Raw genomic sequence first — 22,762 nt, forward strand, 5'->3', positions numbered from 1 at the left:
AGGCCGTGAGCTGGAGGACCCCATGGAACGATCTGGTAAGGTGTTCTGACTCAACTTCAAAATACAGATGTGGTCAGGGTAAGCCACCCTTCTCATTCAATTATCTTAAATGGACTGAACAGACAGGAAAGCGTTGGAGCCAGCAAGTGAAAATAAATAAGGCTGGGGCTGTGACCGCCAGTGCCCTCAGAGCAGAATTTCTCAGCTCCTCATTCTTCCAGTCTTCTGTAGTGTTCCCTGGACTGTGGGCAAGGAGACTCAGGCAGAGGCCCAGGAACCCCGGGCCTGCCTGCGCTGAGTCACCCGCCCCGCCGGCCGCAGACGTGGACGAGTCATGTCAGAGCCAGGGGACCACGTGTAAGCCAGCGACGCTCTCATTGGAGCCATTGGTGTATGTCGGGCTCAGGGAAGCGCCTCGCACGTAATAAGCACGATTTTAAGTGTTTTTGTGGTTGTCTTTGTCCTTGAGAATAGTTACAGCTTTATCAAAGGGCGTTAAAGATGACAAATGGTGCAATACACCATTATACGATGGAAAACCTCAGTAGCACAGAGACATCCATTCTCCCCAGAGTGACTTGTGGTTTCTGTGCCCCTGAAAATAAAAACTCAACAGGCGTATTTATGGGTGGAAACGCACAAGCTGATTTTCTCATTTGTATGGTGAACTAGGTTTTCTGTTACTCCCCTATTCCCTCAAGGCTTTGTGTGAACCTTTTCTGACTCCTCAGCTCTTGAAGCCCTCGCGTATGTCCTCCCCAAAATTTGAGTGCCTTCATTTCCTTCTCTGGACATTTATCTTCTTGATCGAAGTGAAATTTGGCTCACCGCTGAGGGATGCCTTTCCAGAAGGTCTTCCAAGTGGGAGGCTCTTTGCTCTCTCCCGTGTGCCCTGCAGTGGAAGGCGTGCTCGGCATTCTCCTTGGTGGCCCTGGCTGCTTCCAGACCTCCTCTCCTGGAGCCCCTCCAGCTTTCCATCTCACGCCATCAGCATGTACCACATGTGTGGTCACTCTCGCTGCTAGAAGAATTCCTTGGGTCACTTCACCTCGTTCCCTGAAGCATGAACTCAAGGTCACTGCAGTGCTTGTCCTGTCTTAAATCTTGGCTCTTTCGGTGTTCACGTAGATCATTGCTCCGGCCTTTTTGTTCCTTGACTTTCTTTCTCTCTGTCAATGACCTTGACCTTCACCCCGGCTAACCACACACTGTCAGCGCCACTGGGGCCTTATCGTTAACCAGAGCTGCGTTCCCGCCACAGTCTGTTCAGGGGTCCCACTCTGGCCCCCTGTTTGATCTCCTCTAGGTCACCTCCCGCAAGGGTCTTCAGTCCAACCAGGACCTACAGTCTGTTGATCCTATTACTACTTTTTCTCTGTGTCTGTTTAAATCTTAAGTAGGCTGCATGCCCATGTGGGGCTTGAACTCACAGCCCTGAGATTAAGAGCCCCATGCGCTGCTGAGGGAGCACCCCGACCCCCTGCTGCTAATTCCTGCCCCTTGCGTTCCTCAGATTCCCATTGTCCTTGAGCCACTTTAGATGGATGGGTCGGTGGCGAAGCACTTGCTGGTGTATCCACCCGGCCTTCCCTGGTCTCTTGTGTTAACTTGGCCTCAGGCTTCCCTGGGACGTCTCCGGGTCTCCGGCTCGGGAGAAAGCCAGCTTTCTGTGTCCTCTGTGGCCGCACCCAGGTAACTGGGCCAGGCTCGAGGAAGGCTTACAGCCTTGCTCCCTGGTCTCGAGGGAAGTTGATCCCTACGTAGCGGAGCTGATGGGTCTGTGTTTAGGTTGGTCATTAAGGTCACTGCCTTAGCGCTGCCTGGCAGTGCTCTGTCTCTCCCTCTTCCATTCGGCCTCCTGCTGTCCTGATCAACCAGGTCCCGCCTTTCCCTTTCCTTAACTTTCCGTTGTGTCTGCTTCATCCTCACTCCTGGCTTCCTGTTTTACTGAGAAGAGAGGAGCAGCCAGAAACTGATTTCCAGTACTCCCCGTCCTCCTCTCTCCCCAGCTACCTGTTCCGTGACTGTCCCCTGCCTCCCCTTCTGTGGCTGTGGAGGAACAGTCCTGCTCTGAATGCCACCTGTCCCTACTGCCCCCGGACCTGCATGCTCGACTTCGCTCCCTTTTGCAGGCATTGCTCCCACAATCCCCCCCCCCCTTCTTAAATCGTCAGTTTCACCCTATCTGTTGGATTATTTTCATCCGATTATACATCTGCTGTAGTTTTTCCCCTTGTGAGAAAGCTCTGTTTCTCTGAGCTGTAGTCCCATTTTCCTGCTCCCCTTCCTAATGGAACTTCTCCAAACTGTGATTTCTATTTACCCATCTCAGTTTCTCTTTCTCTCGAACCCGTTTCACATTGCTACCCAGTGGTGTTCCTCTTCGTTCTTCACTCCCCTGACCTTCCGGCTGCAGTCGCTGGGGGCTCACATCTTTCTCCTGGAAACACTTTCTTCGCCCGCCTTGCACACCACCACCCTCTTCTGAATCACCTTTCTTGTTGGCGGCTCCCTCCCCGGGCTCCAGGGGCTCCAGGGGCTCCGTCCTCAGACCACTCCTCTCCCCTGCCCTGTGCTCGCTTCACTCCCGAGCAACCTTGTTCAGTCTCGTGCTTCAGTACTCTCCGTCTGCTGGTGGCTGGAACATCTACCCCGGCTGAACTTTACTTCCGAATTCCAGGCTTGTGGATCGCTCTGCCTCCTGCATGGTTCGTTGTTTCTGGAAAGCACCTCCAGCCTCACCAGTCCCGGCTTGTAGAGCCCCCCCACCCCCCGGGTATCTCCAGGCAGCCTTCTCCCTTTTGGCGAGCTGCCCGGACATCTTTCCTGATGTTGCGTGGGCCACAGTTGTGGAGTTCTCCCTGAGTCCCCTTTCTCAGATGGCCCTCATGACGGATTCTGTCGTCCGATCTCATCGGCTCTTTCTTGAGAATATATCCAGAATCTAAACTCTGCTTATTCTGTCTCTGCCGCTATTTTCCTAGAACAGGGCCCTAACTGGTCTCCTGGTGCCTTTTCTTCATCTCCTGTGGTTTGTTCATCACAGAGCAGCCAGAGGGATCCCCCAGAATGCAGGGCACTAGAGCCTTCTGGGGCTTTCCCGTTAGGATACAAGCCAGAATCCTTCTATCCTGCACAGTGTGGTTCTGTCTTGCCTCTGACTCATTTTACCTTTCCATTTCCTCGCCAGGCTGCCTCTTCGCGAGCCCTCCGCCTTCCCTGTGATGCACCAGGTATGCCTTCGCCTTCCATCCGCATCTCCCAGGATGGGGCCCGGTGCTTCCTTATCCCGTTCCCTGCTCTGAGACCACTTTTCCAAATAAGGTTCTTAAGGAGGCCTTCTATACGAAATCTTTCTCCGCCTGAGAATATAAAGACATTCTCCATATATTTTCTTCCAGAGCTTTATAGCTGTGGCTAACACGCCGTCTTAGATGCATCTGGGGTGCCTTCCTCCCTCTGACCCCCGCAGAGCCCGTGGCCGGGTGCGCTGTCACCCGTCGGGTTTCTTTGAAGGCAGGGCTGCTCCTGGGCACGCAGCCAGTGGTTTGCTTTTCACCCGCCTGCCGGTTGCACATTTTCTTGCCTTTCACTCGGCGTTGAGCACTTGCAGTCTGCTTTGGACGAGAGGGGAGTTTTGACTATCGTGAGGACAGTGGGAAAGGGGGAAGCGTGTCATTTTGGGGGGTGGGAGGGCTGATGTGTGTGGACTCTTTAAAGCAGGGGTGCCAGGGGCGCCTGGTTGGCTCAGTGGGGTAAAGCCTTTGCCTTCGGCTCAGGTCATGATCCCAGGAGCCTCTGCTCAGCAGGGAGCCTGCTTCCTCCTCTCTCTCTGCCTGCCTCTCTGCCTGCTTGTGATCTCTCTCTGTCAAATAAATAAAATCTTAAAAAAAAAAACAAACAAAAAACTTTAAAGCAGGGGTGCCAGACTGATCCGGGGGCCATCTTTTAAGAATGTCCGTGTCTGTCTTTTCCTTTTTTTTTTTTTTTTGTTTTTTTTTTCCTTCTAAATGGTCTGTGAGTAGTTTTTACATTTTTAAGTGGTTGGAAAAAGTAAACTTTGGGGCACAAGAAAGCTGCATGAACTTTAAATGTCAGTGTCCCCAAGGAGAGCTTCGTCAGCACTCAGCCATATTTATGCGCTCAGATGTCGTCTGCAGCTGCTTTTGCTCTGATGGCAGCGTTGTGGAGTGGGGACTGAGCCTGTCAGGCCCTCTAGCCCCAAGTGTTTACTCGCCGGCCTCTTCTAGATAAATGGATTGGTCTGAGCCGTCAGGGACAGCTTGAGAGTTCCAGATGGAACAGAAAAGGGAAAGAGAAGAGCTCCCAGGTCGGCAAAGATGAACCTCAGAATTCTGCCCTCAGCTGTTTCTGGCAGGAAGGGCAAATGTTTTTATTTTCTGTTTTATTTTGTTGAGTCCAGCCTGGTCAGATCAGTAAGCGGGATAGGGGGTGGGGAGGGGGGTTGGTTTTAAATAACAGCCAGTGATTCTTAATCTTGGAACTTGGCTACAAGGTGTAAGAATCCTTCTTTTCTGGAGTAGCGAAGCCCAGCAGGGCCGGCCCGGGCCCCAGTGAGCCTTTGGCTTCCTTTTCAGGAGGAGGTCCAGCCTGACGAGTGACTGGCTGGAAAGAGTGTGTGCCCATGGGACCGCGGGCCTATCTCATCTCTGACATACGGTCACGGGGAGTTTTCTTTAATTTTACTGAGACGGGACTTGCCTAGATTCAACCTACAGATCTGTTCAGACTTGAAGGAAATGAAATTCTACCGTTTGTAGAATTCAAAGCCTTTTTTTTTTTTTTTTTTTTTTTGTTTCTGTAATGTAACATTTCATTTGTGCGTTGTCTTCGGGGGATGCATTCCTATCTAATAGGAGTGTCTAACAGTTGAATTTTTTTTTTTTTTTTAAGATTTTATTTATTTGTCAGAGAGAGAGGAGAGCGAGCGAGCACAGGCAGACAGAATGGCAGGCAGAGGCAGAGGGAGAAGCAGGCTCCCTGATGAGCAAGGAGCCCGATGTGGGACTCGATCCCAGGACGCCGGGATCATGACCTGAGCCGAAGGCAGCTGCTTAACCAACTGAGCCACCCAGGCGTCCCTAACAGTTGAATTTTAATTGTCCTCCGAAGTACTTTCTGCCTTCTGTGGATAAAGTAGCTAAGCTTTTTAAAGTCTCTGAATATTTTGTGTTAGTTTGGTTAAAGCAGAAGTGACAGCAATTACTGTTATTAGCAGTCACATTTGGAATGCGGGAGCGGTCGGTCTTTACTGTTGTGCCATCTGTCGTCGATCATTTCAGGTCTTCAGCCGCGGTGCCTTGACGGTGAACTTCCAACTTGAAGACAGTACATTAGGGCTGTTGGGATCTCTTATACCAAATAGCTTTCTTTCAAGGCTGTCGAGGAGCACAGAGGTACACACAAGACTGTTGGGTGTTCCCCAGTTCTTGCTGGGGGCGAATGAAAGCTCTTTCCCCACCTGGTGGACCTTGATCAGGTCTTGTACACAACGGTGGCGAGTAACGTCTGCAACCATTTATTGTATCGCTCTAGAGAACGGGTTTTTTCCTTCTGCCCTTTCTAGGGGAGCGAGACATCTAACAGATAGTCTTTGCTCTCCGGAAATTTACGGTACGGTTCTCAGTAGGGTTACATTTCCCCCTTTAGGGTCATCCATTATGTCACCCACGGAGAAGGAAAAATTTGATGTTTGTGAACTATCGGTCATAAGACGTCTACCATCTTTTGGAAAACATGACCCTTTTCCGAGGATAAAGGAGATAGGGAGGCCAGGATATATGGATTTCCTGACAGGAATGGGAGAGGCGGGCGGACGGACGCCTGGGTAGGTCTCTTTCTCCCGCTGCTGCAGCCTGGGGCGCGAGCTCCGCTGCTCACCTGCTCAGGGCGCACCCAGTGCGCATCCGTGAGGCAGGCAGATGCCACCGAGCGCGCTGGTGCCTCATCGCTGTTGGCAGCTTTAGTGAATGCCAGTTCTGGGCCCTAGAGATATGGAAATAAAGAGGATAGGCTCTGTTTCCTGGTGGTTTATGGGCCAGCCGGGGAGCTGTGCTGGAGAAGTGAGTATCATCTGATGTGGGTAAGTCTTTATTAGTTGTCTTATGGGTGGAGTGACAGTGGAGTGACGTTGACGGGGGAACTGGTCCACCTGGAGTAGGGGAGAGTTTCTCCGGCCCTGGGAGTTTTCCAGAGGCTTCAGTAAGGAGATGCAGGATTTTGCAGGCAGACTCTGGGGTGGGCGTTGTGTAGCAGGCACGTTTGCAGGGAGGGCATGCGTTGGAGCAGAGAGGTTTGCAGATGCCTGGTGTTTTCAGGAATCCACGGGTATGCAGCCAGGGGAGAGCAAGTGACAGTGATCACAGTCCCAGATTATCTTATTTTCTCTTCACGGCACAAGCGTGAATTGCCATGTGCTGAGGGAGGGCTCCCGTGAGGGTTCTCTGGCAGCCGTTAATAGTCATTTTAGGAAGATGGCGGTTGGCCTTAGCTCAGCTAAACATTTTTCTTTTGATTAAAAGTCTAACCAAGGAGAAAGGCCTGGTGCACATGTGGTAAATTATTGTGCAGCCTCAGGAGTCACTCATAGGATAGGTTCTCGAACTTACTAATTGTTGCATGGTTGGAATATCAGTCCTCCAGTTTTCCCAAGAACAGTGGTTTTTTTTCCCATCTTGCTTTTCCATCTACCACAGTTTGAGTCCGAAGCTTTCGATGTGATGGCTTCTGGGAAGACCGTTCACGGTAGCGAGGTGGTGTCCGCGTGAGGTGACCTTGTGAAGGACGGGTGGGGAGAGGTCATGTCAGCTTCTTCATCCTGGGGCAGATGATGCCATCTCAGTAGGAAAAAGAGGCGTGATTGCATGTGATTCAGGCGGTCACTTCTTTTATTTGACCGTGACATTCCAGGATGGCTGCCATCGAAACCTTGTGCAGTGGGGGCACATAAGGAGACTTACTCTCTGTTGTAGAAATCCTGATCACACTCAGCATCCTTTGATGTGTTTGAAACGCTTTTTGGTGTTTTCTTAGCGTGTCAGTGTCTGCACTGTACTTAGTACTCCTTGATGATGTCTGGAGAGCGTTCGCGAATTTTCTTTATGGCAAATCGTCACTGAAAATGGCTTATGTGGGTAATTGTTTCTTACAGTCCCTGAGATGGGGTGAGTACCGTACCCTTGGGCTTTTACGGTTTCATTTGGTCACCCAGTCACTGACAAATAATGTGACTTACGTCCTCTGTCCGTGAGCTGAAAACATGCCAGTTGCAGTACAGGGACTTGGGGTCCTGAAGCTCAAGGAGGGTCGTGTCTCTGGGCCCTGCCCTGCGCGGGGGGAGATGCGTGGAGGGGCTCTGCCAGCCCCTGAGCCGGCCCAGTGACTTGGGTGGCTCGGTGTCCACGGTTCGTGTGGACTGGGGACTCCCTGATAACCTGGCACAGCGGGAGGAAGAGCTGGAGGGTGCTGGGGTTTGCGTGACGGGGCCAGAGGCGAGCATTCGTGAGGTCAGAGTCCTCAGCAAGAAGCTCCCCAGCTGTCTGGCACAGCAGTCGCTCTTCTATAAGACAGGGGCTGCTGCTTCAGGAGACTCGTGGAGCGAGGAAGGCGGCTTCACGTTTTTGAGCCATGTTGCACAAAATTTCTTACCTTCATAGCCCTGTAGTGATAGCCGGTGCGGGCCTTGCTCCTGGGAGGAGAGGCATGTGGGAACTGAGATGCCCCGGGGGACTGGCCACATGTTCCTTTTTCTCCCCTGGGCATGTGTTCTAGGTAGAAGGATGCCCTCACTGGCTTGCTCACTGCTTGCTTACCCTCTCCCGCTCTCCTCCTCCCCGTTCTCCCCCTCTCCCTCCCCCCTTCTCCCCCCTTCTCACTATCTCAGTTTCTCTGTGTGTTTTTCCCTCTTTATCTCCCTCCTTCCTCCCTTATCTCCTTTCTTCCCTTCCCTCCCTCCCTCCTTCCTTCTCTCTCCCTCTCATCTGTGCAATCCAGTATATACGGGCTGCATTGCTGCCTTCTCTGTATCTAGAAAATGGACAGTGAGCGGGTTGGCCTCCCAGACAGCTTAATGAATAGTGTTTCTCAAAATTGTATTTTGGTACATGTTGGGCGGTGGTGGACGTGGCTAGATTCTCTTTCTAGAACAGAGAATGTAGGTATGCTGTTTTGATTAAGGACGGATCCCTAAGCACAGACCCTCCCCTGAGATGGGCATTTGGGTTGTCGCAGGGGGTGCGGCTACCACGTCAGATGGCTTCTTTCGGAAGTGGGGCTCTGCCCGTTATTAGCCCAGTGATACGGGCAAGTTACTCAATTCCCCTCGGTTTCACTTGTCTCAATAACACATGGAAAGGTCTCTGAGAATGTGCCGGGCTAAACGCTCCTGGTTTGTAGCTCTTCGATTTTGTGCTGTAAGTTACAGAGTGAGAACAGACAGGTTGGCCCACCGGCCCACGGAAGTAAGTGCAAGCAGCTTTCTGAGTAGGACATTCAGTGATGAGATTTGTTTTCCTCTGGTTTGTAACAGTTTCGTCCTTTTTTCAGAGAAACTGCACCTAGGACTATCTTCCAAAGAGTCCTGGACATCTTGAAGAAATCTTCCCACGCCGTCGAGCTGGCCTGCAGAGACCCGTCCCAGGTGGAGCATCTGGCGTCCAGCCTGCAGCTGATAACGGAGTGCTTCCGGTGTCTCCGGAACGCCTGCATCGAGTGTCCTGTGAACCAGAACTCCATCAGGTAGCCTTCTTTGTGGCGCCCACTCGGTAGTGGCCTCTGATCCTCTTTCCTTGCGCATGTGAGTGCTGGGCTGTCATGCAGGTTTACGGGCGAGCAATAGTTTGGGGATCGCATTGTTATTACTCAACGGTAACCACAAGGCTGGGATTCCATCTCCAGGGGACAGGCACCCCATGGTCTTGCCACTGGACACTTGCAGGTGAGCATATAAACGGTACGACCTATGACAGAGTGTTTTTAGTTTGCTTTCTTCTTTGTATTTCTAGTATGTTTCGAACTATTAGGTTATAGACATATAGCATGATGATTTCAACTTAATTTTAATTCTCCAATTTTGGATTCTGCCTTTCTAAAGGCATACGCGGTTCTGGGCCTCACTTTTCATAGCTGTGAATATTTTAGTTTTAGTGTTTTAATTAGTTAGCCTGTGTTGACTTGCAACAAGGAGCGTGTCTTGTAGATTTCTAAGATGGCCTATTTTAAGATTTCCTTTAGACCGTGCAGAGGTGCGAGCTCTCCTTCCCCCTGTTTTAGAAGGGGCACCTTGTTGAAAGTAGTTAAGAAGAGAATTGCCAGATGCTGTTCCTGTTCTTTTGCTTGTTGGTCTCTCCTCCTAGAGCTGAGCACCTTTTCTCTTTGGTTTAATGGAATCTACTTTTTTTTTTTTTTTAAAGATTTTATTTATTTGACAGACAGAGATCACAAGTAAGCAGAGAGAGAGAGAGAGGGAAGCAGGCTCCCCGCTGAGCAGAGAGCCCGACGTGGGGCTGCCTGACGTGGGGCTCGATCCCAGGACCCTGGGATCATGACCTGAGCTGAAGGCAGAGGCTTTAACCCACTGAGCCACCTAGGTGCCCCGGAATCTGCTTTTTATTACCAATTTTTACTTGAGATGAAATCGGAAGCCACAAAGAGCACGTTCCCCTTTCTTTCCTGGACTTGAAGTAGACAGAGCCTCCAGGCCCCTCTCGCTGCTGTGGTGGGTGGAGCTGGGCTGGTCCAGAAGCCACTTGAGGGACCCCCTTTGCTGCCTAGACAGTCTCATACCTGAGGCTTTGATGTGATGAATGAGAGTTTTAAGATCAAAGGAGGGGGGGAGAATGCCAAGATTGTTTCACTTCAATACTGAGCAGACCCTGCTGTCCGTTTTGCAGGTAAATGCATAGAAATGGTAATAATGTTGCTAATAGTAGTTTGCATCTTAAAATATAACTAGTTATGGGCTGGAAACAGAAGCCAGGGGCAGAGGCTAGTTTGTTTTGTCCCTTTCCCGGCAAGGGAGCCCCTCCGATGTGATTGGGAGGAAAGGGAGAGCCTTACAACAGAAACTCTTGAGTGTGGGGTGCAGATTCGTCCTTGTGCCTGGCTCGCCTCGCTGGGAAGGATGCGAGCGCTCGGTGGGCCTACCCTCCACACCAGGCTTTGTCCCCAGGGCTTAACTGCAGTGTCTTATTTTATTTTTAGAACAAACCCAAGAAATAGCATGCTGCCGTTTTCCCACTTTTACAGAAGAAGAAACTGTGGCTCAGGTTAAGGAACCTGCCTGACAGTCCCTCATTCCGTGAACAGTAGACGAGCCAGGGGACGCTCTCTGGGACTCCAGGGCTCAGCTTGACAGCGGGTGTCGTATCTGCCCAGAGACACCTGCTACCCCTGTCGTGGGTGACTGCTCGGTCCCTTGAACAGCCACGGGACCCTATATTGGGACCTTGACCTTCATGAGCACCGGTCTTGCCCTCTGGAAGTCAGGGCAAGCAGTATCTCCCACCCAGGGCTGTGGGTGTTTCAAATAAGATTGCTTCACGCCACTTGCCTCCCCCACTCTGCCCGGGTACCCCGGTGGCCTGGTTTTGCCCTCAGGAATGCTAGCACACTCGAAGTATACGATAATACAACTTCCTTTGCAGTTTATTTCTATTTGCTTTTCCTGACTATACAAGTAATATGCAAACTATAAAAATTCAAGCACTGCAAGGAAAAATAGTGTGGCAGATGAGATACCAGCTGTCTTCTGGCAGGGCCATCCAAGCAAGCACCATCCTCCTCTGGGAGGTAGGCACTGAGCTGCTCTTCGGCTGTGGGGAGGGAAGACAGGACCCGGACCCTCTTGTTCTTTAAGGGAGTGAGTGTCGTGGCTTCCTTCTGCTTCTCGTGGGGAAGTGAAGGCAGGGAGCCGTCGGGTGTCCTTTGCTGCTGGAACAGATTGCTGCAGACTTGGCGGCTTGCTCGAACACCAAATCTTTCTTATCTTCTCTTTCTGAGTCAGAAGTGCAAGATCAGTGAGAACCAGTGGGGCTGGTAGTAGACATTCTCTAGCAGAGAATCCGTTCTCTTGTTTTTCTGCCTTCTGGAGTCTGCCTGTGTCCTTGTTCGTGGCTCTGTCCTCCCATCCTCCAAGCAACACCAGAGAATCTTCCAGTCCCTTTGCAATTCCCACCATCCTGCACCCCCAGATAAGGACTCTTAGGATTACATGATGCCCACGCCAGTAATCTAGGATAATCTCCCCCTCTCAGAATGAGTAATCATACCTAAAAAGTCTTTTCTCATATTTTTTGACCAACTTTGATTCTCAACAGCAGTTGTGGGTCTAGACTCATTTCCGTTCTGACATCACCCGCCTGGAATCAGTGCCATCAGATCCCATAACGTAAAAGACTCAGTCCCATTAGATAGCCCCACTTGAGATGAGAACCGGTTGCCATTTCTGCCTAGCTGACAAGTTCCGAGGTTCCCGTGACACCCCTTGGGTTTGATACAACGGCTCCCAAGACCCAGGGAAGCACTTGCCATAGGGTTACCAGTTTCCTGTGAAGGACACAACTTCGGGATAGCCAAAGAGAAGAGCTACGTAGGGCAAGTGGGTCGCTGCAGGGTGGTCTTGCTCCCTCTGATGTGTTCACTAGCCCACAGAGAAGTTTTCCAAACTTGTCATTTCGTGGGGGTCTTTATGGAGGTTCCGTCACATAGGCTTGATTGGGAAAATCGTTGTCTGTTGGTGATGGAACTCAGTCTCTAGACCTTTTTCCTCCCCAGAGGTCTGGAGGTTGGGGCTGAAAGTTACAGCCCCATAATCACTTGTGGTCCCTCTGGGGGACAGCCAGCCCCCCTGTGAGGCCACGTGGAGGCCCCATTAGAGCGGCCTTATCAGGATAAACCCACTTGTGGTTGAAAGGGGCTTGTTGTAAATATAAAAAAAAAAAAAGCCTTATCACGCTGGAAATTCCAAGGGTTTTAGGCGCTCTGCGCTAGGAATGTGGGACAAAGACCAAAAACATATTTCTTAATATACCACATCTCTTTGGCCATATAAGAGCATAATTACAGGTTCCAGAGTTGAGGGTGTGGACATCTTTCGGGGGCCATTCTCCCCACCATGGTCCACCCTGGAGCCCCTAGAGAGTCCGTATGCAGAATGCCTTTAGCCCTTCCCAGTGCCCCACATTTTTGACCCCGACAACATCAGCTGGAGTCCAGAATCTCATCTAAGTCTCATCAGCTAAAAGTCCCGAATTGTATTACCCAGTTGTCTCAATTACTCACACGTCAGATTCTGGATGGAGCACATCCATCCTGGGGTAGAATTCCACTGTATTGGTGCGCCTGTGAAACTGGACAGGTTCTCTGCTCCCCAAATGCAGTTTGGGGCAGGCCTAGGATAACTGTTTTGGACATTATCCTTTGAAAGAGGAGAAAATAGAAGGAAAAGAGGAATCACTGATCCCGAGCAAAGCAGTTTCAGAATCCTGTCTGGCAGAAAACTCAGTTCGGTTTCCAGGCCTGGGAAGAGTCGTCTGTGGCTTTAGGCTGTGCCCTTGGCCCTGCCCTCAGAGTCAGCCTTCCTTTTTCCCCAAGGGAGCATGTGTTTGCACCTGAGTCATTCTATCAGCCTACTTCCTGCCGGTAGAATTTTGGGAGTCTGACACTTTTTTTTTTTTTTTTTTTTAAATTTCGTCCTTTCTCTGTGCCTTTCGTCCAAGCTGCCAGACTTTCTTCTCCCGGTAAAACATTTTCAACAACCTTGTGGGTCTCACGTGTTTGTCATGGGGATTCCCATCATTAGACAAGAGGGTCCTGCATAGAGCTTTCTTAAATAATCCCATCTCTATTCCTGGGTTCTGCTGAGGTGACAGAAGGGAGTGAGTCCCACCCTAATCTGCTCAAAGAGCCCCTCCTCACCTAGGACTCAACACTGACCTTCTGATCCTTCCCAGGCAGGAGCAAAAGCTTGTCCAGCTAACCCCTTGGCTTTCTTGCCACTGATTGTCCCAGTTTTAGTGTCTTTTGCCGTCTGGCTAGACTGAGAATTCCCCGAAGCAAGACCTGGTTCTCTCTTCATCTCCTTTTGCTCTCCCCTTGGCCACCTGTTAGGTGCAGCAGGAAGCACTCAGGTCCCACCTTCATTGTGGGGCACTGGAGACATGCTCAGCTAAACATCCAAGTTCATCATTTTGCTGAGCTTCTGCCCCTGTGGGAAAAGGGTCCCCTTTCCCCGGTTTCCAGGGATCGGTTCCTTACCTTTTTTTTTTTTTTTTTCTTTTTTTTTTAAAGATTTTATTTATTTATTTGACAGAGAGATCACAAGCAGGCAGAGAGGCAGGCAGAGAGAGAGGAGGAAGCAGGCTCCCTGCTGAGCAGAGAGCCCGATGCGGGGCTTGATCCCAGGACTCCGAGATCATGACCTGAGCCGAAGGCAGCAGCTTAACCCACTGAGCCACCCAGGCGCCCCCGGTTCCTTACTTCTGAGCCTTCGGCATCCACGAGCCCACCAGGAGTCTGTAAAAGCTTCTAGCGTTTCCAAGGCTGCTCAGTGTTCTTCCGGCCCCTGCTCCCTGCCAGATTCCAGAGCTGCTCTCACGTGTGCGGGTGTTTATACGAGCACCACCGCTTCTGCTTTCCCAAATCTGATTGCTTTCCTGCTGCTGCTGTGACGCATTACCCAGCACTTCGTGGCTTCAAACAACACAGATTTGTTATCTTTTGGTTCAGGAATTCGGAAGGCTGGAATGGGTCACCATGGCCGAGTTCCCACTGAAGGCTCTTGGGGAAAATCCATTTCCTGGCCTTTTCTAGAAGCTTCTAGGAGCCGCTGGCATTTCTGGGCTCATGTCCCCTTCCCCAACTCTGACACCCTCTTGTATTCCTCTTTTAAGGTGCTTGCGACCATATTGGGCCCACCTGGCTAATCCAGGGTGATCTTTCTATCTCAAGATCCTGAATCTACTCACAGCCCTAAGGTCCCCTTTGCCTTGGCGGGGGGTAACACGTCGGCAGGTTATGAGATTATGATGTGGAAAGTTTGCGGCTCCGTTTCCTGGATCATCATTTGAAACGCAGGCCTAAGAAAACTAATGGATCTGACTCTTTCTTTTTAAAAAATCTCCTACAGGAACTTGGATACAATTGGCGTGGCTGTTGATCTGATTTTTCTTTTTCGTGAGCTACGGGTGGAGCAGGAGTCCCTGTTGACAGGTAACTTGCAGTGGGGTTCATGGGTTTCTCAGACCTTTGGAAAGGATTTAAAATCCACAACTTTGAGTTAAAGCAAATGTTTTGTATTTCATGATACAGAGAAACTTATTTGGTGATGTTAGTGAATGATCATAAAAGAAGTTGTCACAGCTTCCTTTCCTCACTCTGTTGTGGGCTGAATTGTGCTCCCAGACTCTCCCCCAGTTCTATACGGTGGAGTCCTGACTCCTGCCACTTGGGGATGTGACTGTGGAGACCGGGCCATGAAAGAGATAAATACAGTAGAATGGAGTCCTGCAGGCGGGCCCTAATCCGTGATGGCTGGGGTCCTTGTAAGAAGAGGAGGTCAGGACACAGACACACACAGAGGGATGACCACGCGAGGACGTGGCGAGAGGACCACCATCTGCAAGCCCAGGAAGGGGGCTCAGAAGGAACCAGCCCTTCCCACACCTTGATCGTGGTCGTTGAGCCTTCTTCTCTGAGAAGATAAATCCATTGTTTACACTGACCAGTCTGGTGCTTTGTTAGGCCGGCCCTCGCATAGTCATACGGTGTCTTGTGTGGACGTGGCATGCCTGTCCTTGGTGCCGGCTGTGATCCGGACACTGAGCAGAGCAGACAGGAATCTGTCTTCCACATCATCCACGCCCCCGCACACTGAGTGTTTGCTCTCTGGTTTTTTGGGCAGCAGTAATTTCTCAGGTATTGTCAAGAAAAACCGGTAGGGTGTAGGGTTTCGTAGGAAAGTGTTTTTAAGATGTTACATATTTAGAGATCTTTTTGTAGCTCTATTTTATGATACACCAGAAGCCTCTGTGCTCAAATTGGGGGATGAAAAATCAGCAATAAGGTCTGGTCCGGGTTTCCCTGTCGCATGGAAAACCAGCTCTTCTTGAAGTCTGTGTGGTACGGTCATTCAGGAGGAGAGCTCAGAATGTAGTGCATTTTATAATGACTGAAAAGTGCTGGTGTGATGGATAGTGTGTCCCGTGTGGGCAGAAGTGGGTTTCCCTGGCCACGAAGTATTTCTGAATGAGACACCTGAGAGGAAGCACCAGACGGACGCAGTGATTCAAGGCCATCAGAGCGGTCCAGCCCTCCCCTGGCGTGCTGAAGCCCATCCCCGTGTGCCCACGAGCATCCCGTCTCCCGAAATTGCCCCATCCCTGGGCTCCCCATCCTTCCATCGCACATCATGTGCCCTCCTGTCTTCCTGGATGCTGTGGGCTGTTCTGTTCCGTCGCTGATCGGCCACAGAAGACTTGTGTGATGTTTATGGGATAAAACAGTGTTTTACAGGATCAATTCTCTCTTCACTGAGGCAAGTCCATAATCTAACAGAAAACCTAAAGGAGGTGATTTCTGACACTTTTTAGGACCCAGTTTGTCAGTAGTAGAGAAATTGGTTGTGTAGTTGGCGGCCTGGCTTTTCACCGATTGGTACCAGCCAGAGGGCACGTCTTCATACACCTGTGTTGTGTTGTGTTGTGTTGGTGTATTGTGTTGTGTTGGTGTGTTGTGTTGTGTTGTGTTGGTGTGTTGTGTTGTGTTGTGTTGTGTTGGTGTGTTGTGTTGTGTTGGTGTGTTGTGTTGTGTTGGTGTGTTGTGTTGGTGTGTTGTGTTGTGTTGGTGTGTTGTGTTGGTGTGTTTGGAATGGTTTACGGTTTCAGCAGCTGTGGTGTGTTAGTTTAATTAAGGAATCTGCCTTTTACTGACCTGACATTCATGCAGCCAACAAGTAACTTCTTTAAAGGGAACAGCTGAGGGGCCTTGAGAGCGTTCGCAGTGCTGTGCAGCCACCACATCTAACTGCACGTACTTCCACGGTTCCGAGAGGAAATCCTCTCCCCGCTGAGCAGCTGCTTTCCGCTCTCCCCTCTCCTGCGTCTGTCTCTGGATTTACCGGTTCTGGGTTTCTCGTGGAAGTGGAATCAGAGAGTCGGGACCTGTGTGTCTGGCCTCTTTCAGGAAACAGGATGTGTTCCCGAGTGTTTGCAAGTTGTAGTAGGTACCAGTACCTCATTTAGGTGGCGACCGAATAAGACTCGGTTGTGTGCGTGGACCACATTTTATGAATCCGTTCACTGGTGGCCATTTGGGTGGTTTCCGCCATTTGGCTGTGGCGTTGCTGTTGGACCGTCCAGACCAGCACTGCTCTGAGTGGGCCTGTGGACATACTAATCAGTGTATGGGCTTTCTGTCCTTCAGCAATTCCAGCAGTGGAATTGTGGGTCCACTTCTTATTTAAATTGTTAAGGAACCAGACTTTTCTCCGCACCTGTGCTATTTTACATTTTTACCAACAGTGTACAGTATTCCCGTTTCTCCACGTCCTTGCCTGTGTTCATTTTCCTTTTTGGGGGGTGGTAGTCATCCCGATGGTTGCGACGTGGCATCTCATTGTGGTTCTGATTTGTGTTTTCCTCATGATTAATGATGCTGAACATCTTCTTATATGCTTGTTTTGGCCATTTGTAAATCTCCTTCGGGGGAAATGTCAAGGTCTTTGCCCAGTTTTTAATTGGGCTGTTTGTCTTTTTGTGGTTTTTAAAGATTTATTTATTTATTTTGGAGAGAGGGAGAGTGAGTGTGTGTGAGCAGGGGCAGAGGAAAAGGGGAAGAAGCAGACTCCCTGCTGAGCCGGACTCTGGGCTCCATGCCAGGATGCGGAGATCATGACCTGAGCCGGAGGCAGACGCTTCACTCACTGAGCCATCCAGGCGCCCCCGTTGTTGATTTTTAATTTTTTTTAAATTAAAAATTTTTTTTTTTATTTACTTGACATACAGAGATCACAGTAGGCAGAGAGGCAGGTAGAGAGAGAGAGGAGGAAGCAGGCTCTCTGTGGAGCAGACAGCCCGATGCGGTGCTCGATCCCAGGACACCGGGATCATGACCTGAGCCAAAGGCAGAGGCTTTAACCCACTGAGCCACCCAGACACCCCTCCTGTTGTTGATTTTTTTTTTTTTTTAGATTTTTATTTATTTATTTGACAGAGAGAGAGAGATCACAACTAGGCAGAGAGGCAGGCAGAGAGAGAGAGGAGGAAGCAGACTCACTGATGAGCAGAGAGCCCGATGCGGGGCTCGATCCCAGGACCCTGAGATCATGACCTGAGCTGAAGGCAGAGGCTTAACCCACTGAGCCACCCAGGTGCCCCCTGTTGTTGATTTTTTAAGAGTACATCTATGTCGTGCATACTAGCAGTTAGGTGGAATCTATAGATCCTTTTGGTGAGACTTGCCAACTTAGCGATATGGAGTCTTCTAGTCCATGAACATGGGCCATCTCTCTCCTGATTTAGGTCTTTACTTTCCAGTTGTGTTGACTTTACGTAGATGATGTGTGCTTGTAGGCAGAACTGGAAGGATGTTACTGAGGCGAGGAGGGAAATGGAAGTTAAATAGTGTTTCTCTCTTTCTTAAAGAGGGCGGTCCACGGTGTTCCTGAATTTGGAATTCCACAGTGAAATTTGGATTCAACAATGAAACTTTAAAAAATTTTATAGTGTAATTAGTTCAAGCCTAATACAAGCCTTATAAAAGCACTCTGGTTCTTAATAAAGTGCCCATACTGTGTTGTGACTATTTCTCTGTGAGAACCTTATTCTTGGTGGATTTTTAGCAGCATATCTGTGCCAGCGTTTTGTTACCACTCTTGAGGTAAAAACTGTAATTACATTGTCAAAATAATATTTAGAGTATTATTTTCAGAGAATAATTGCAGTGGTGTGACGAATATATTATACTCATCAAATTTTATGTAAACACAAGCATGAGTTATTTTAATTGAATTATTGGTGTTGTTTTTGGCCTTTATTCATTTTTAATCTGTAAAAATAATGTTGGGATTTTTGAATGGTTTTGTAACATTTGCAGTATTTACACAGATCACTTGATAAGCTGTTTGGTAAAAGTAAACTGTCATTAGTACTTGTCTGGGGTTTTCTTTTCTTGCTGCTGGGACATCTTTAAACCTTTTCCTTCCTGGAATTGTGTTCTGATTCAGAGTGCTAATTTTTAGTTGCCTGAATGATTGTTAGGTCAGTTGCCTTTCAGACTAGCATGTATTGTTGGCGTGTGTGTGTGTGTGTGTGAGAGAGAGAGAGAGAGAGAGAGAGGGAAATTCAGTTCTACAAGGATTTGAATGTTAACATCCTAAACTATTCAGTAAAAATATAAATTGTCATTTAAAATTGTGACTTCAGTTTAAAAATGAGGGTAGAGCTTTTCATTATAAACATTTCCTATAATTTCATTATAAAGTAATTTTTAAAAACTCAGAAAAGGGGAAAGGAGAATAGCCATACGTGTGCGTAGGCTGCTTCAGACAAACGCTTGACTGTTTAATCCTCTGTCAGTATTTGTGTGTCCAGGAAGGAACGGGTACTTGGCAGTCTGGTATCTTGCTTCTGGTAGATTGTAATGTTAATTCAGTTTTGAAGTTCTTGGTTTATCATTTTCTTGTCTTTGTATTTCTTAGTATTTCTTCCTATTCTTATCTCAGTGTTTCTGTTTTGGGCCACCATTCCGGAACTCTCCGAGCCCGCGATTGCTGAGTTCCTGTGAGCAAGTGCTGAGCACAGGCACATCATGTTATCTTTTCCTTCTTAATCTTTGCAGCCCCTCTGCCTGGGAGGTGTCGGGGGCGGCCGGTTCTGTGCTCAGCCCAGGGTTAGCGTGGGGGGTGGGGGCGTTGGGCGAGAAGGCTGGAAGGGAAGGCCGGATCCTGGGAGAGTCTTGAGGATGGAGGGCCAGAGCTCTGGGGCTGGACCAGCAGGCCCACCTTCCTTCTGCCAAAGCAGAGGTCTAGAAAGTTTAAAGACTTCGGAAGTGCCCTGCTCTTAAAATTGCTTCGTGGTTGCTGCACGGTGGGAATCCTTTCATGGAGCAGAATCTTCCATTTCACCTCCTTTTCCTGCAACTTTCTACCTTCCTGGATCGGCCTGGGCTCCTGGGTGCAGAGGAGCCACCTCTGGCTTCGGTCAGCCTTGCTGCTCTAGCCGTGCAAGCGAGGTGATCCGAGAGCTTCAGTTTGCTCGTGTGTGGAAAGGCTGGCGATTAGCTCAGAAGGTTGTGGTGGGGGTTAGGTGATAGCACGGTCAGAGCCCAGTGCCCAGCACCTGGTAAGTACTCAGCAGGTGCTAGGTACTTTTATTCCTCCTGTCTCTTTGCCTCATTGCTCGCTTCCTGACGCTCTCCTCATGTGGGGTTTGGTTCCCCAGAAGCGTCTCGGTCTCTTTCCACTCGGGATCGCATCACATGCCTTTCCGCCTGCATGGGCTGCCCTGGCCCTGATGTGAACCACTTCAAACCCAGTGAGCAAACAGGAGGGTGCGGGTGTGGACACCTCGGTGTGCATGCCAGGCATAGTTGGGGCATGGCCCTGGGAGGCTGGGGCTCCGTCAGGCAGTGGCCTTTTAGGTATGGGGCGTGTCCCGAGGAAGGGGCTGGGGAGGGGTGGGCCTGCAGGGATTCATGGTCGTGTCCGGTTACCACAAAGCACAGAAGTATTTTAAGTATTTCCCCGATGAGCTTCTCTCCACCTGTGTGAACTGTACGAATGTTCCTGGCTTCTCTCAGTGCTCCTGGCCTGGTTAAGAGCTGGCATTGAAGGCACACCACGGGCTCCGAGTTTTGGCTGGGCCCCTCATTCGCTGTCAACCTCGGCTCATTTACTGAATCACTCTGTGCCTCCGTTTCTTCATCTTTGAAATGTTAGATGATGCGGTCCGCCTTATTGTGAAGATAAAATGAGAACGCACAGAAATGACATGTGTGTATCACGCTGGTGATTGCTTAATGCCAGAGACTATTCTGGATCTTGGGCTGTCGTTACTCAACTCAAGCTCACCCCTCTGTCTCTGTTTTTGCACTGTGTCGCCAGGGCTGGAAGGCCACAAACACAGCTGTCCTTTGCTTTCTGTTAGAGTCGGCCAGTGAAGGATGCTGGTGGGAAGCTGGCTGGCAGGAGGAGGGAAGTCGGGACTTGGCCCCCATTCGTGTCTCCCTTGGAAAGCAGCAGCCGCTCCCCCTTTCCAGCCTCCCTGTGTTCACCCGGGGGTTCCATTATCAGCTGGTCGGGGCCCTTCCCGAGTCGGAGGTGTCCTCTGTGCTTCCAAGGCCCTCACGGTAGCTGGGCAGCCCCTTTCTCCCAAGGCCTGGGTTCCAGCCCTGCAGGGCCGCTGCTGGCTTGGGCTTCTCAGAACCCTACCTGCCTTACTTTCCCTTCGTGCCTTCAGTTCCGAGCGTGGTGGCCGTTTCCTATAGCATGAATCTCTGTGTTAACCTCAGAAATTTGTGGTTTCGTTCTTTATTTTTCTTTCTTGAAATAAGTAGTGTTGTCCGCCTGACTTGGTCCTGACTGATTTAGTGGTCATTGTGTTCTAAGGCCTGTGCTTGGGGCCCTTTTCTCTTGCTCCCGCTGGGACCCCTTCCCCTTCCTCCCTCTCTTTTCTGCTCCCCCCTCCTTGTCTTCCTTCTCTCCGTCCACTCTGCCAGTGAGGACCCATCCAGGCGATGGAAACCACGTCATCACTGGAACAGGGAAAACTTAATGTAAAGAATCACTGACTCTAACCAGGGCTTGAAGTAACGGGGTTGACTACTAAGAAGTACGGACAATGCTGGAGCATACAGGAATTGTAGACACTCTGGGCAGCCAAGGGAGAGACTCCCCCTTCCTGGGTCTGAGAACCAGCTCTTTTTGGAGATGGCCTGGTCATGGCTCACTTGTCACATGGAGAAGTCACTGAGAGGCCGTGTTGGCGGAACTTGCTGGAAATCCACACCTGGGGTGCTGGGGAGGTTGCTTTGAAGCGTCCTGAGGAAGTTTTTGGCTGCTGGAGACCTCCAGTTGGTCACACCCTGCAGGAGCTCATCCCTGTTATCTCGCCACAGGAGACCACATGCTACCGAAACCGGCCAGGGGAGTCTCCGGGAACCAAGTACCTGCATACCTTCCGTGAGGCCCCTATGGACAGAGGAGGCTGAACTTGCCATTTTTCTATTGAATTGGTCTTGTTGACTGATTTATAAAAGCTTTTTGAATCTTTGGATAAATCCTGTGGTACCTATGTGTTCCTGTTACGTGTTTGTCTCTCTTCCTGTTCTGTGGATAGTGTTTTTAAAATACTCTTTAGGATATCTTCTGAGAAAAAAAAAAAGTGTTCTTAGGTTTTTGTTTTGTTTTGTTTTGTTTTGTTTTAAGATTTATTTGAGAGAGAGAGAAAGCACACAAGTGGTGAGGGGAAGAGTAGAGGGAGAGGGAGAAGCAGACTCCCCACTGAGCAGGGAGCCCAATGTGGGACTCGATTCCGTGACTCCAGGATCATGACCTGAGCTAAAGGCAGACACTTAACCCACTGAGCCGCCCAGGCACCCAAGTGTTTTAACATTAAAGTTTAGTTTGTTAATGTTTCTCTGGTGTTATTTTGTGTGTCTTGTTTAAAATGTCTTTTTATTTTGTAGTGTTGTTTCCTAAAAGCTTTCTATTTTTACTTTTTTCAATTTAGGTTAGTACTTGGAATTGAGTTTTCTGTGTTGTATGAGGAAGGAGTCCAATTTCCATTTTTCCGTACTGTCACCCAATCGTCCCAGTGTTATTTTTTGAAAAGACCATTTTGTACTCAATAATCTGTTGTCGCATCTCTCGCCAGTTTTGGTTTGAGTCTCTTTCTTGTTCTTTTCTGTTGGTCTGTTTATCTACTCCTGCCCCAGTACCATAGTGTTACGTACACTTGCTTACTATTTTGTGAAAACAAATCCTCTTACCTAATGATTTTCAACAGCTTCTCAGCTGTTGGCCCTTTGGATAGTGGCAGATTTTAGAGTTATCTTGTCAAGTTACACAGACACCCACACAAACATATACACAACCTCTGATTGTGTAAAATAACACATATGCACGTACACATATGCGTGTGCGCACATGCACACCTACACACCCTGTGGGGATTCAGACTCAGATTGCACTTACTCTCTAGAGAAAAGTGGATTCCTACTCTGTGATCATGGTGTGATTCCTCACTCAGTCAAGTTTTAGAATTTTTTTGCTTAGTGGCACTGTACATCACTTATAGCTGTATTTTTGATGCTTTCATACATGGTCTCCTTTCTTGATTTTTATTTTTTTGCTTGTTCTCTCTATATATGGAAATATTGACTCTAATTTAAAAATTTATTTTTAGTTATTCATTTTTCAAAGGATTTTACATATTGATCTGAGAGAGAGTGCGCACATGCCCGAGTAGGGGGAGGGGCAGAGGGAGAGGGAGAAGCAGATTCCCTGCTGAGTGGGGAACCCAACATAGGGCCCCATCCCAGGATCCTGAGATCATGACCGGAGTCAAACTCAGGTGCTTGACTCACCGAGCCACCAGGTGCCCTGTTGACTTTTTAAAATACTGACTTTGTATGTAGCAACTTTGGTGACTCTTACTAATTCAAACAACTTACATACTTAAAAATACTTTCCATGTACAGTAGAAATGACACTTCACCTGTGAGGGGAAAAAAAGTTTAGTGTCTT

General features: G+C 49.3%; 1 protein-coding gene across 3 annotated transcripts in view; it reads left to right on the forward strand.

The window, feature by feature from the left end:
* ATXN10 (ataxin 10) overlaps window positions 1-22,762 on the forward strand; it is a 157,890-nt gene that overhangs the window by 12,342 nt on the left and 122,786 nt on the right. For all 3 annotated transcript variants that reach the window (XM_047739925.1, XM_047739926.1, XM_047739923.1), the window contains exons 2-3: window positions 8,566-8,757; window positions 14,147-14,229. In XM_047739925.1, coding sequence (XP_047595881.1) covers window positions 8,566-8,757; window positions 14,147-14,229 — 275 coding nt within the window. The remainder of the gene's footprint in view (window positions 1-8,565; window positions 8,758-14,146; window positions 14,230-22,762) is intronic.

This window comes from Lutra lutra, chromosome 8 (genome assembly GCF_902655055.1).
Source record: "Lutra lutra chromosome 8, mLutLut1.2, whole genome shotgun sequence".
Lineage (NCBI taxonomy): Eukaryota > Metazoa > Chordata > Mammalia > Carnivora > Mustelidae > Lutra > Lutra lutra.